This window comes from Cucurbita pepo, chromosome 11 (assembly GCF_057944985.1).
Source record: "Cucurbita pepo subsp. pepo isolate OVF chromosome 11, ASM5794498v1, whole genome shotgun sequence".
NCBI classification, from domain to species: Eukaryota; Viridiplantae; Streptophyta; class Magnoliopsida; order Cucurbitales; family Cucurbitaceae; genus Cucurbita; species Cucurbita pepo.
Window position 1 is genome coordinate 2,911,730 of NC_141808.1, and position 12,645 is coordinate 2,924,374.

The following is a 12,645-nucleotide window of genomic DNA, read 5'->3' on the forward strand; positions in this document are numbered from 1 at the left end:
TTTCCAGAAACAGCAAGGATCTTGTTGATGTTATAGAGGAAGGAGCGCCTAGGAGTGGAACAACATCAACATCAATGGCATGAGTACAACCCCAAAGCTATAGACACCAATCTTTCTCGTTGACTTTAGCTCCCATAAGTTAGTGCTATACTCGGATGGAATTTTCGAGTTTTGTTTGGTCATACTCTAGAAGCTTAGGTTCTCGGGGTGGGTGGGCGAGTCCATCATCTTTAATAAACTTTACTTGTCAAAGAGAAAGAACTCGATCTACAAAAGAAATAGTCAATTGTCGACGCCTATGCATAAGGAGTTTACTATGGTCAGTGCAGTGAGTTTTGTGGAACCAATTATGCCTTTATGCGTGCGTCCGGAAACATAGGCCAACTACTGAGCCCACTTTGACTCAGCTGCACCACCCGAGGTGTAAGCTATTATAGCTAGCGGTTGGAGCTGTAAGAACTCGAGAAGCAAAGCTTTAGATAAGATCGAAGAAGGGGTCAAGCTCCTAGTGGAGCAAAGGAGACAATTAGGGTAAACAAACTTGAAACACGAAGCTAGAGAGATTGACAAGCGAGTGGTTAGTGGCCAATAGCGAGACATGCACCACAATTGAGACCAAGTGGAAGCTCTCGTGAAGATAAACTTGTTTGGTATAGTTTGGCTTCAAACAGAAAGATCAAAATATTCAAAATAGTAGCATTTTTATTTTCCCTGAAGCGAGAAATAGCTCGATAGAAAGACTTATACAAATGAAAACTGGAAGTGATCGATTTATATGATTTATGATGTATAAAAACCGTATATTTTTGTATTGAGTTGAGAGTCTTATTAAACACCAAATAATCATTTTTATGATTTATAAATTCTTCCGTTATTTAAAATAAATAAAATAGGTTTAAAATTTGAGATTCTAATCTTTTGAAAGCTAATTGCATCTATTTAAATATTAATAGAAAAAGATATTATTAATTTAGTGATTAATAAATCATTCATAAATTTGAATTCTTTTAAAAAATAATTAAATTATTTATATATAAATTCGAACTTTTTTATATATCTTCATTTTGCTTACAGTTGAGGGGGAGAAACGCATCACTACTGCAGTTGGCGCCATTTGCTGATGCGGGAAAACACGGGCACACTTTCGACGGAGGAATTTTTCTGTGATTTGTTCCATTGAAGAAACTATATTATGTGTCGGTGATCTGAGCTCGGTGGCGGTGCGACTCAGCTACTCCGGTAGATCGATGAAATTCTCAGTTTCGCGTATACAGGAGCCCTAAGCAATGGAGGACCGAAGGCTGTTGGAGAGAGAGAGGCATCAGATTGAGCAGATTCTTCAGCTTGATAATGAGGAGTTGCAAGTTCAGGAAGTTGACTCCCTCCCCCACTCCGGCGATGATCGCGATGCTATGTAATGTTTACATTCTCCCATTTATGTGTGGCCGCTCGCTTTTTCACATTTGATTGTCGCTCATAAGGTTTTTGCGCGGTGCTCTGGATTGGAAAAAATCCGAATTACTTATAGACATAGTTCTTTAATCTCTGAATTTGAATTTGAAGAATGGTTTCTGCTTTGGGAAATTTTTTTGAAGATTAGATTATGTTTCAAGTCAAAATGCTAGCGTCGGTGCACTACATGGCGCACCTTTTAGTTCACTCCAAAAATTTCTCCAATTCTCCAATGGCGCACCTTTTGTTACTTTCTCCTGTCACTGCCGATTGCCGAAACATCTTGAAAAAGTTGAAATCGATGTTGATCATATATGTTTCGTTTCATTCTCCTTATGAAGACACCAGGAAACTTGAGCATGCAAGTATCGATTCGACTATTTTCTTTCATTAAGTTAAGAACGGATATCTAGTTAAGGGCTCCTATTGACGGACTGGCATAATTATTAGATTTCATGCCTCCCATCAGTTTTTCTCCAACTGAAATTACAAGATTATTTTAGTCGTTTGCTAGATTTAGTCATCCGTATCATTAAAGGGTGATGTTATTAATGAATTGAATTGCTTTATTTGCGTTCAATATAATTTATTTGATGTCAGCAATTCGTGCGTTCTTTCTTACGTCCTTGCTGCTGTTGTCGTTCTTACTATTGTTGATTTATTATTATTTTGAGTGGGTGGGCTACTTTAGTTCCCATCAAAGGCACTGACATCATCCTTTTTTTTCCGGCTGTATCGAAGCAGTAATGGGGATCGTGGTACTGAGGCCTTTGCTGAATTTACTTTCAATTCCTCCTTGACATCTTTGCATACGTATCTTGGTGGTATGAGTTTCTATTTTCTGATTAATATTTTGAGTATTCATGTTAATTCCATTTGGGATACAGTTCTACTAAGATCTCCTGTGGTTGCATGTAACAGAGGTTGAGGATTCTCATCACAGGATGGCTTTCTTGGATGGTGGTGCCATCCTGAACCTCCCTGTATTTTATCTTGAAGGTATTCATCTGTTTATGCATCCCTGATTAGGATAGTAACAAACTTCCCCCTCTTAAATTTTTTGAAATATGCAATTGTATCTTTATCTTTTAAAAATGGTTTAAAACAAATATCATTGTAATCTAAAGAATCAAACTCTACAAATTAGACAACTTTGTTAAAGTTCAATCGTTATTTTAATGTTCTTGTAAAAAAAAAGAATTGTTATCTTCCATGGATTAGCGAAATACAACCATTCCATTAGAGTATGATGGAAAAGTTGCACAATTTCTTGGAGCAAATAGGTGTCCTTTTTCTTGGAGAGAGCTAATTAAATAGATTCATGCTGTGACCATAAATGTTCAAATTTTATAGTTCAGCATGCCTAGTTAATGTCTGAAGCAGCATTCTTTTCTCCCATGGGGAGTGAGGAAATAATATGTTTGTTAATCATCTTTCTCTTGCTTGATGCGTTAAGATTATCTGCAGGTCCTGCATGCTTATCTCAAGTGTTTAGACATAATTGTTGACAGAATGAAGAATAGTTCAATTGAGGAGCCCTTGCTTTTTCCAAACTTTGAGCGGACAAGTTAATTTTTTCATGATTAGACTGGTCAACTGGCATATATAACCTTCGTGTGGATACCTTTTCCTATCTTGTCTCTTTTATTAGTATGTCATGTGCAATTCACATATGTCTCAGGTGTTGTGTTGTTCCCAGAAGCTACTCTACCTCTCAGGGTGATACAATCAAACTTTATTGCTGCCATTGAGAGAGTATTAACTCAGTTTAACACCCCTAATACCATAGGTGTGGTACGTGCCCAAATTTAGGCATTGGCATACAGTTTTAAAGATTCCTTGAAATCCTTTATTGGTAGCTCAAGCAAGATTCAATATTTATTTCAGGTTCACGTCTCCTTGGATTCTGATAATGAGAGACTACATTTTGCGAATATTGGGACAACTGCAGAGGTATTATTGCTCAATTTTGACTTGCATGGTTTTCTTCTTTTCAGGCATTATTCCAAGAGCAATTATTTTCTGTAATTTGGCCTGTAGCCAAGATTTGGGGTTTTTAGCTTCTATCTAAATTTTAATGTAAAGGCTTCCATATTTCTGATGACATGCATCCATATACCTACCAACCCTCTATATTTCAGATTCGGCAGTTTCGGAGGTTGGAGGATGGTTCTCTTAATGTTCTGGCTAGAGGGAAGCAACGATTTCGTCTTAGACGCCGTTGGATTGATGTTGAAGGAGTGGTTAGAGCAAGTTGTTGTTCTTGAATTATTTGTATTATTTACTTCTTCCTTGTTTAATAAGATTGCAATCTTTCTTCTAGCCATGTGGAGAAGTTCAAATTATCCAGGAAGATTTGCCATTAAGGACTCCACGGGATGCTTTTGGAGAATTGACTCCAAGGAGTACTGTTCAGCACCACAGTCTCTCATGTGCATTGGCTTCATATACTTCTTGCTCTAGATCATTTACGTCCGGGGATGAGGAGGATAATTCGGCCTCTATTTCAGAAGAAAGCTTTGAACGTGAGCTTTCATTGAGAGAGAGGAAAATCCACCAAGCAGCAATTGATTCCAGAGAATCTTGTAGTGATGAGGTGATAACTGGGTCAGAGGCAAAACACCAACGTGCGATGTCACATCTAAATGACTCTGATTCTGTAGGATCAGTGCATTCTGCCCATGAGAAGGAAAATGGAAAATCTGTCCCTGATATAGGAAAGAGTTCTACATCAGCTTGGGAATCTAGTGAGAGGAAAGAACTCAAAAGATGTCGAAGAAACTCAAGTTTTACTCTGATGCATGGGGTTTCGAAAGCGTTTTGGCCGTATTGGGTTTACTCGATGTATGATTCATATTGTCTTGCTGAAAAAGCAGCAGGTTATACCTGAATTGCTCTCTTCACTCCCAACCTTTCTTCTTTCGTTTTGATCTGTTTTATATCCCCCACCCCCCCCCCCCCAAAAAAAAAGAAAAAAAAAAAAAAACTCTTGGCCTTTTTGTCATTTCTTTTTCTTGGTTTTTTCTATATCTCAGGACAGTATTCTTTTTCTGCAATATATCAAGAATGGTTGGTTCTGTTTTTTGATTCCTTTCTTTATCATCACTATTTCCAGCTATGTGGAAGCAGATAGTGGGGGTGCCAAACATGGATGGTTTTGTGAAGAATCCAGACATCTTAGCGTTCTATATTGCTAGTAAGATTCCTGTTTCTGAATCTACTAGACAGGAACTCTTGGAGATTGATGGCATTTCATATAGATTGCGTCGGGAAATTGAGTTACTGAAGTCTATTGATATCATCCAATGTAAAAGCTGCAAGGTAGTCAATTGTTTCTGAGAATGTATGCATGCTTGTACTCGTCCGTTCAACTTTTTGCATCTGCCCTCATCTTATGCCTCCGTTTTGCACCGTGACCTTCTTAGTACTTAGCTGACCATTGTTTTTATATGTAATTTCCTCTTATGCAGACGGTTATAGCCCAGCGCAGCGATATGTTGGTGATGTCTACTGACGGTCCTCTCGGTGCTTATGTGAACCCTCATGGTTATGTGCATGAAATAATGACTCTTTACAGAGCAAATGGCTTGGCACTTAGAGGACGAGCTGAGACAGAATACAGTTGGTTCCCTGGGTATGAGATTGATCTGGCTTTTCTTTTTCATTGAACGTATGAGTGTCCTTTTTCTCTCTTTCTTAAATAGAAGTTGTTCATGGTTTGGTTACAAAAAAAGTGGAGTTTTCGGGAGAAAAATTCAATGTATGCACTAAAACTCGTGAAGATATAATATACAGAAAAATACATAAAAGGAAACTAGCTATATTAAGCAAAGAATATGAACTAATAAATGAACTAATAAATAGACTAGAATCTTATGTAAAGAAAATTAAATATTTGAAAAGAAAAATATCTACAAAAGGTTATTGTATTGTGTTGATTTTGTTTCTAACACTACATTAAACTTGGGCATGAAGTTCACTCGAGGATTAGTTCCCACTTGAATTTTCCTCCGGAGGACAAGAATTGGACTTGGACCTTAGAAATCGTTTGGGAGCTGGAACCTTTGACCTCAAATAGGTTATTGCTATTGCTAGATAATTATGAATAGGCAGATTGAGCATGATATTAGAGATCTAAACGTGGGATCAAGACAGCGTTTCTTGTGGAAATCCTTACATGTAGTTGAGAATTAGAAACCAATGCAAATATTGACTAGTTATGAGAAAACAAGATTTTTTTTATATATATTCATGGATATTCAGAAAATTTCTGTATTGTTTTATGTTTCCTTTTTAAATCTTTCCTCATGCAAGCGTGAATGTCAGACTCTTGACTTTCGTTCTGTTAGGTACGCATGGACAATCTCAATCTGTGCCGCTTGTGAAACTCAATTAGGATGGCTTTTTACTGCCACAAATAGGAATCTGAAACCCAGATCATTTTGGGGAATACGAAGTTCCCAGTTAGCCGATCCCACACTCTAATATGGTCAACTTCGGTTAGCTTTTTCTAAACTTCTTGCAAGTGTATAGAGAATATTCATGTTTGTATTTGAATGCTTTCCTTCTTTAGATGAGTGCTTCTGTTGCAACAGCTTCTAAGAGTTCACGTTAGAGCAACTGCCCTGCCTCAAATCTAGATAGACTATATATTCATATGCGACATGTAATTAACTGTTTGTTGTAGATAATTAACTGTTTGTTGTAACTATATCTATTCAAGATAGGAGGAGAAATTGCTGGGTCGACCATATTTTAGTGTTTTCTTGTGTTTTGAACATACGAGTGCAATTATAATCATCATTAGTCGGTTAAATGGCATTTTAGGCTTTTTGGAGTTCTGTCTAATAAATTCTTAAATTTTAAGAAGTGTTTAATAAGATTATGTTTGATAGGTCTTTGAAAAATCAACCGTGTTTAGAAATCTCTAAGTTCTCAATTTAGTGTTTTAATTAACTTCTTTACTTCAATAAATTCTTTATCTATGGGTAGTCTTTTTTGGTTCAAAGACCATATGTTAGAAAGCCATACAATTTAATCCTTTTGCTTTTGCTTTTGGGATGATGTCCAAATCCACATCCACTTTATAATTGATTTGGTTAAGCACTCAATATCCTCAACTCATTCAACTCTGTCACTGAAGACAAAAAAATTGATCTTAATTGGTTCAAATGACTATTGGAGTACACTGAGACTGATTACTTGCAGATGGGTAGCGATGGTTGTATGCGTTGTTTGAAGTATTGGTCTTCAATAGCAATAGTTCAGTTGGAAGAACCTCCTTCGCTCTAGACATTACAATTTTCCAATCAGAAGAAGGGATGGTAAGAATTTTTTGAAGTTTTCCATCAGATGAGGAATGGGAGAAAACTGGTGATGGTATGTAGGCCAAATTGCAAAATATATATATATATATATATATATATATATATATATATATATTTAGAATTTTGGATGGAAATTGAGACTTGGAATGGGTGTGGCGATGACTTGTTTAAGCGTAACGGAGTTTGTGTCTTAATTTTTGTTCCATGTCATCGACATACTGTATTAAGTTTCATTTTTTGTCCAATATTCTAATGGATTTCTACTCCTAGTACTTTTGAAAAATATATAGATATTTTTTAAACAAATAGCAAACTTTAGGTTTTGCTTTTTCTTCTTTTTTGTTTTTTTTTTTTTTTTTTTTTTTTTTTTTTTTTTTGAGCTGTGCAATTAGAAATTTATGGTGAATACTTCAAATCAACTAATTTCAATTGATCCAATTATATGTTTTGTATATAATATGCAATGGTAACGTAGTTTGTAAGATAAGAGTGAGATAAGGCAATGTATTGGAAATGCCTAATACATTCTTACTCAATCTGAATATCAAATGAATGTTATATAAGAGACGGACAACTTCAGAAACAGGACATTAGGAGACAGAAGCAACAGCCTCTTGAAGGCATGTCTTATGCTAATGCCAGGACTAGAAACGACAGATGTGTGGAAAATTTTTAAAGACTGAACCTACAATACTTGCTTAAAGGTAGCTACGGTAGCGGGGGCTGTACATGCAGCTCTCTGCGTATTTTACGAGATCCTTCGGTCGAGGAAGACGAGAAGCCAGACCTGTAAATGTTATATGATGCAACTGTAAGTTTACTTGTTTTTCATTGGTTTATCTATGAATGATTTAATCACATTGTGAAGAAAATGGGAGAGACGCTAACCAAGTTCATAAGCCTTCGCAGCAACTTTAGCAGCAATGTTAGCAGATATCTTTCTGATGTTGGTAAAAGGAGGGTAAATCAATCCTTTATCATAGTTTTCCTGACTCACTTGGGCAGCCAGAGCCGCAGCTGGAAAGAGGAAAAAACCCGTTAAATCGAGCTCTGACCCGGCAAAACTAATACTCGACATGCGTTGGATGGGGGTAAGATAAAAGCTATAGATATTGCAGCATGTACTTGATAAAGATTGGCACGAAACAAGCATCATTAGTTGACTCAATTAACCAAAATTTCACTTACAGGCTGCCAGGAGCATGTCATCGTGCACACGAATCGTGCCCGACATGATCAGACCCAAGCCAAATCCAGGGAATATGTAAGCATTGTTGGCCTGAATGACATTAGGAAGAGAATGCAAGCTCATAAGATAAAACCAAGTTGTTGAAATTGAATGGTTACTAGAAAGATCAGTTTTTGTAAGTATGAAAGGTACCTGGCCCGGCATAAAAACTTTCCCATCGTATTCAACAGGATCAAATGGACTTCCACTAGCAAAGATCGCCCGGCCCTGCAGGTTTAAAAGGATAAGTTTTAAGAACATGGTGATTTCTTGGTATGATATGATCTGCAAACATAAATGATGCTAGCTGTTTTGCAGGACTTGGACTGTACCTGGCTCCATGTATAAGCTTCTTCAGCTGTACACTCCGATTGTGATGTAGGATTCGAGAGAGCAAGGATCAACGGTTTCTGCATAGAATCGAGACTCGAGTTAATCTTAAGTAACTTCTTGTCTTAGAATTGAGGAATGAAAAAGTTAGAGGGAACAAGGAAGAACCTCATTGAAGGATGCCATGGCCTCCACAACTTCCTTTGTAAATGTCTTCCCAACACCAGATGTTCCTATCAACACAGTCGGCCTGATTGCCTATATAATTTGAAGTTTTAAGATTGAGTTTACAAAGATCTCATAGAAGAACCGAGTAAATAATGAAGGAATAGATGTCAATTACAAACCTGGACGACGTCGTGAAGATCCTTGATAGATTCATGGTCATGAGCCCAAGGCTTCTTAAAATGTTGAAGGGATTCGAAGCGGGATCGAACGATCAGCCCCTGTGACAATGGTTATAATTCTTTTAGAACAGGAAATAACATTTGAGTGTAAAGGCACAATATTGAAGCGAGCCAGTCCAAACAACCTTTGAGTCCACAAGCCAAATGTTCTTGCGAGTCTCTTCAACTGGAGCTCCAGTCTGCCAAAAACAAGCAAAATCATAAGCCATAAATGCATTTAATTGATTCAGAATCAACAGGAGAAGAGCAGTAGAAGTAGAAGTAGGCTCATACCTGTTTTGAAATCTCCAAAGCAATAAGCTCAGCTATACCTGTCCCAGCCTGCAACAGTCAAATGACAGAAATAAGAAACAGCATACCATTGAGAACAAAAGCATGGCTATTTGATCTCTTAGAACGGATATGGACATAATTTTGTGAATGAAAGTTTTGCAGACAAGACAGGAAAGATATGCAGATGATCAATCAAGGAAATATGTGCCAAAGTAAATGAACAAAATTTAACTCACCTCTCCAGCTCCAAGGAACAAGAAAGTGTGCTCAGCTAATGTCCCTCCAACAAGTTTAAGAGCTGCAAGTAGTCCTGCTACAACGACAGATGCCGTACCCTAAATGTCGAACGAGAAAAAGCTTGTTAGAGAGCTAATCTCAAAATATATAAAGTTAACAGTGAACTGAAAGTGATGCATATGTTTTGTACCTGAATGTCGTCGTTGAACACGAGGTGTGACGAGCTATATCTTGCAAGCAACTCGAATGCATTGTGGTTTGCAAAATCTTCAAACTGTTGAGAAATGCAAAGTGAGCCACAGAATCAAAGTCCAATCCTAACTGTAAGTTGAAATTACCAACCAACCTGTACAAGGACTTTCTCTCCATAGTTCTTCTTTACTGCATACATGAACTCATCTAAAAGTTCCATGTATTCCTGAATGAAGGAAAGCACTGCATGAATGGATTGAAATCATGGAGTTGGAAGGTAAAAAGGGAGCAATATATTGCTTTACCTGTCCTCTGGCTCGTTTATGTTTAAGGCCAATGTAAAACTCATCGTTCAGAAGCTGCTCGTTGTTCGTACCGACGTCTATCGTGATCGGCAAGCACTGTACACAGAACTACAAACTTAAGTCCTTGCTTGGTTTAGTACTTGACTTATCCAGGTATCAACACTTGGATAAATTCAGACAGCGATTGAACAGAAGTATATAAGCTAAAAGCATTGCTTACAGCTGAGGGTCTTATTCCTCCAAGTGCTGTATACAAAGAAAGCTTTCCCACAGGAATCCCCATGCCCTGAAAGAACATGGAAACAGTAAGCTACAGGACGTAAGTAAATAAAGTTCATCAGCAGAATGAAAGAAGTAAGTTTATAACCTGGCATCCTAAATCCCCAAGGCCTAGAATCCGCTCTCCATCAGTCACAACAATAACTTGAATGTTCCTTTCAGGCCAGTTCTTCAAAACTTCAAGAATCTTTCCCCTGCAAAGGGAAATAGTTGATAATCAGTTCTGAAGTAATGAAACCAATCATAGATCAAAAATGCTTGTTTAGTGGCATACTTCTCTTTCAAACTGATGAAAAGGCCCTGAGGTCGCCTGTAAATTTTCCCATACTTCTGGCAAGCTTCGCCTACAGTTGGAGTGTACACAACTGGAAGCAGTTCTTCAACATTATCGATGAGAAGCTTGTAGAACAGCCTTTCATTTCTCTCCTGCAAGATCAAATGATAGTAGACATGAAGGAAAACTTTTGGTATGGCTGAGTAGAACGAAGCTACAAGTACAGACATGAATTGGGATTAGGAAGGAAAGAAAGAACCCTCTATAGGTTGTGTGAGATCCTACGTTGGTTGGAGAGGAGACGAAACATTTTTTATAAGGGTATGGAAACCTCTCTCTAGCAGACGCACTTTAAAACCTTGAGGAGAAGCCCAGAGAGAAAAGCCCAAAGAAGACAATATCTGCTAGCAGTGGACTTGGGTTGTTACAGTTAGTATCAAAGCCAGATACAGGGCGGTGCCAGCGAGGACGCTGAGCCCCGAAAGAGTGTGAATTGTGAGATCCCACATCGGTTGGAGAGGGGAACGAAACATTCTTTATAAAGGTATGTGAATTGTGAGATCCCACATCGGTTGGAGAGGGGAACGAAACATTCTTTATAAAGGTATGGAAACCTTCCCTTAACTGACGCATTTTTAAAACCTTGAGAGAAAGCCCCAAAGGAAAAACCCAAAAAGGACCATATTTGCTAGCAGTGAGCTTTGGCTATTACAGTTGGTGTCAGATTCCGACACCGGGCGGTGTGTCAGCAAGGATGCTAAGCCCTGAAGAGAGGTGGATTGTGAGATCACATATCGATTGGAGAGGGGAACAAGTGTCAGCGAGGACGCTGGGCTCCGAAGGGAGTGAATTGTGAGATCCCACATCAGTTGGAGAAGGGAACGAAACATTCTTTACAAGGGTGTGCAAACCTCTTCTAATCAGACGTGTTTTAAAACCTTGAGAGGAAGCCCGAAAGGAAAAACCCAAAAAAAACAATATTTACTGTCAATAGGCTTGGGTTTAAGCTGTTACTACCGATTGTGTACGGATTTTGATCAAATTTAACATCATACATCTCATGGATTCTAAGATTTATTCTAAGATTTATAAGGTTGTTCTTGGGGAGTTTAATGATAGAACTAAAGAACAAGAACCCAGCAACTCCTCAGCTTTTACCCTTACATCTACTCATTAAAAACCTTCAAAGCTTTAAGCCAAACCTGAAGATCCATCAAGGCAATATATCTGTGCAAAGGAACATCATAGTTGCGAAGATTGTGCATCATCCTCCTTTCCTGCTAGCCAAGAAGCCATCAAAACATTGAATCCAAACCAAGCCCGGAAAGAAGCAAAGAACAAGAGAGATCCAAACTCACCTGAAGCTCCTGATCAAAAAGTGCAGGCGGCAACAAGCCACGCAAGTAGTGAGCATCTCTCTCTTTCTCAGTAAAGGAAAGGCCCTTGTTGTAGATGGGATCACGCAGCAAGGAGTAGCCACTGAAACAACAAAAACAACAAGAAAGGGAAAGTAAGAAGAGAATCAAAGACAATCCCGTAAAAGAAGATGTGTTTATGTTTCTTGAAAGTTACCTAGCAACAGAGACAGTCCAGGGGGTAATGAGCTGATCTTCAGTGGCGTTATGTTCCCCATACGCTTCCTGAAACTTGTTGTCAATGTCTTCCATCTCCATATGAACACTACCACTGCTCATCGTCTTCCTCATGGCGCCCTCCATGAATCTGCTCTGAAAGCTGCTTCTTCCGCACGCCAATGGGCTCTGGGATACAAGGAAAAGGGCAGGCAGGCAAGGCAGGCAGCACACAGAGAGAATTTGGTGGAAACGGAAGGAGCAAGATTCAGGCTTTATAGTGAATGAAAAACGAAAAAGTGCAAATTTCTTTTTGCTTATTCCCGATTTTGTCAACCAATTATGGCCACAATGTGAAGAGCATAAACGACCCACGTGGACTAATTGATTCAAGAACCCAACAACCACCAAAAAAAAAAAAAATATATATATATATATATATATATATATATATATATATATATATGTATGTATGTATATGTATAAAAGTGAAATCTTTTTTTTTTTTTTTTTTTTTCGGCCTAAGCCAATAAAAAATATATATATTTATGATTTTTGCACTTTTAACTCAAAATTACCAAAGTTGAAATAATACTATTTTTAAAAAAATTAGGTATAGTTTTAAATGGAATTGTTAATATTTTATTTACAAAAAATACTTTTAAATGTTTAAAATTTTTATTAATATTTTTAAAAAAAAAAAATCAAAGTTAAAAAATATTATTGTAACCTCATTTAAAAAAATTATGTTTTTACATTATTAAGGTTTT

At 37.6% G+C, this 12,645-nt stretch overlaps 2 protein-coding genes and 1 long non-coding RNA gene across 4 annotated transcripts; 2 read left to right on the forward strand and 1 right to left on the reverse strand.

Annotated features, from left to right (window-relative positions):
- The first annotated feature begins 1,059 nt into the window (after positions 1-1,059).
- Positions 1,060-6,853, forward strand: LOC111805705 (uncharacterized). Of its 2 annotated transcripts, XM_023690892.2 has the most exons (11): positions 1,060-1,414; positions 2,197-2,276; positions 2,374-2,451; positions 3,134-3,246; positions 3,340-3,405; positions 3,594-3,695; positions 3,776-4,331; positions 4,568-4,773; positions 4,923-5,086; positions 5,802-5,951; positions 6,661-6,853. In XM_023690892.2, the coding sequence occupies exons 1-10, from the start codon at positions 1,287-1,289 to the stop codon at positions 5,935-5,937; spliced, it is 1,629 nt and encodes a 542-aa protein (XP_023546660.2). In that variant the 5' UTR covers positions 1,060-1,286; the 3' UTR covers positions 5,938-5,951; positions 6,661-6,853. The 2 variants fall into 2 exon arrangements, with proteins under 2 accessions (XP_023546660.2, XP_023546658.2); XM_023690890.2 differs by lacking the exon at positions 6,661-6,853 and having other exon boundaries at positions 5,802-6,273.
- Positions 6,854-7,282: 429 nt separating this feature from the next.
- Positions 7,283-12,022, reverse strand: LOC111805606 (NADP-dependent malic enzyme). The gene is made up of 19 exons (XM_023690737.2): positions 11,877-12,022; positions 11,663-11,783; positions 11,507-11,581; positions 10,305-10,456; positions 10,119-10,224; positions 9,972-10,037; positions 9,752-9,847; positions 9,601-9,672; positions 9,445-9,528; positions 9,254-9,352; positions 9,018-9,065; positions 8,870-8,923; positions 8,685-8,783; positions 8,506-8,595; positions 8,340-8,417; positions 8,161-8,235; positions 7,968-8,058; positions 7,668-7,796; positions 7,283-7,566 (listed from the first exon to the last, which is right to left on the reverse strand). Exons 1-19 carry the CDS (start codon positions 12,020-12,022, stop codon positions 7,478-7,480), a joined length of 1,770 nt encoding a protein of 589 aa, XP_023546505.1. The 3' UTR covers positions 7,283-7,477.
- Positions 7,730-11,379, forward strand: LOC111805607 (uncharacterized). Its single transcript, XR_015422887.1, has 4 exons — positions 7,730-7,870; positions 7,970-8,241; positions 8,326-9,577; positions 9,683-11,379. It is a non-coding gene; the product is annotated as an uncharacterized LOC111805607 (long non-coding RNA).
- Positions 12,023-12,645: the final 623 nt, after the last annotated feature.

What these genes read in the sequence shown, in the direction of transcription:
- LOC111805606 (XM_023690737.2), bottom strand. Translation starts at nt 12,022, where the DNA reads ATGGAGGGCGCCATGAGGAAGACGATGAGCAGTGGTAGTGTTCATATG. An exon ending in TTTGGCTTGTGGACTCAAAG is followed by an intron (nt 8,784 to 8,869) that starts GTTGTTTGGACT and finishes CCATTGTCACAG; the next exon opens with GGGCTGATCGTTCGATCCCG. An exon ending in TGCGAAGGCTTATGAACTTG is followed by an intron (nt 7,567 to 7,667) that starts GTTAGCGTCTCT and finishes TAACATTTACAG; the next exon opens with GTCTGGCTTCTCGTCTTCCT.
- LOC111805705 (XM_023690892.2), top strand. Translation starts at nt 1,287, where the DNA reads ATGGAGGACCGAAGGCTGTTGGAGAGAGAGAGGCATCAGATTGAGCAG. An exon ending in TTTGCATACGTATCTTGGTG is followed by an intron (nt 2,277 to 2,373) that starts GTATGAGTTTCT and finishes TGCATGTAACAG; the next exon opens with AGGTTGAGGATTCTCATCAC. An exon ending in CCCTGTATTTTATCTTGAAG is followed by an intron (nt 2,452 to 3,133) that starts GTATTCATCTGT and finishes CATATGTCTCAG; the next exon opens with GTGTTGTGTTGTTCCCAGAA.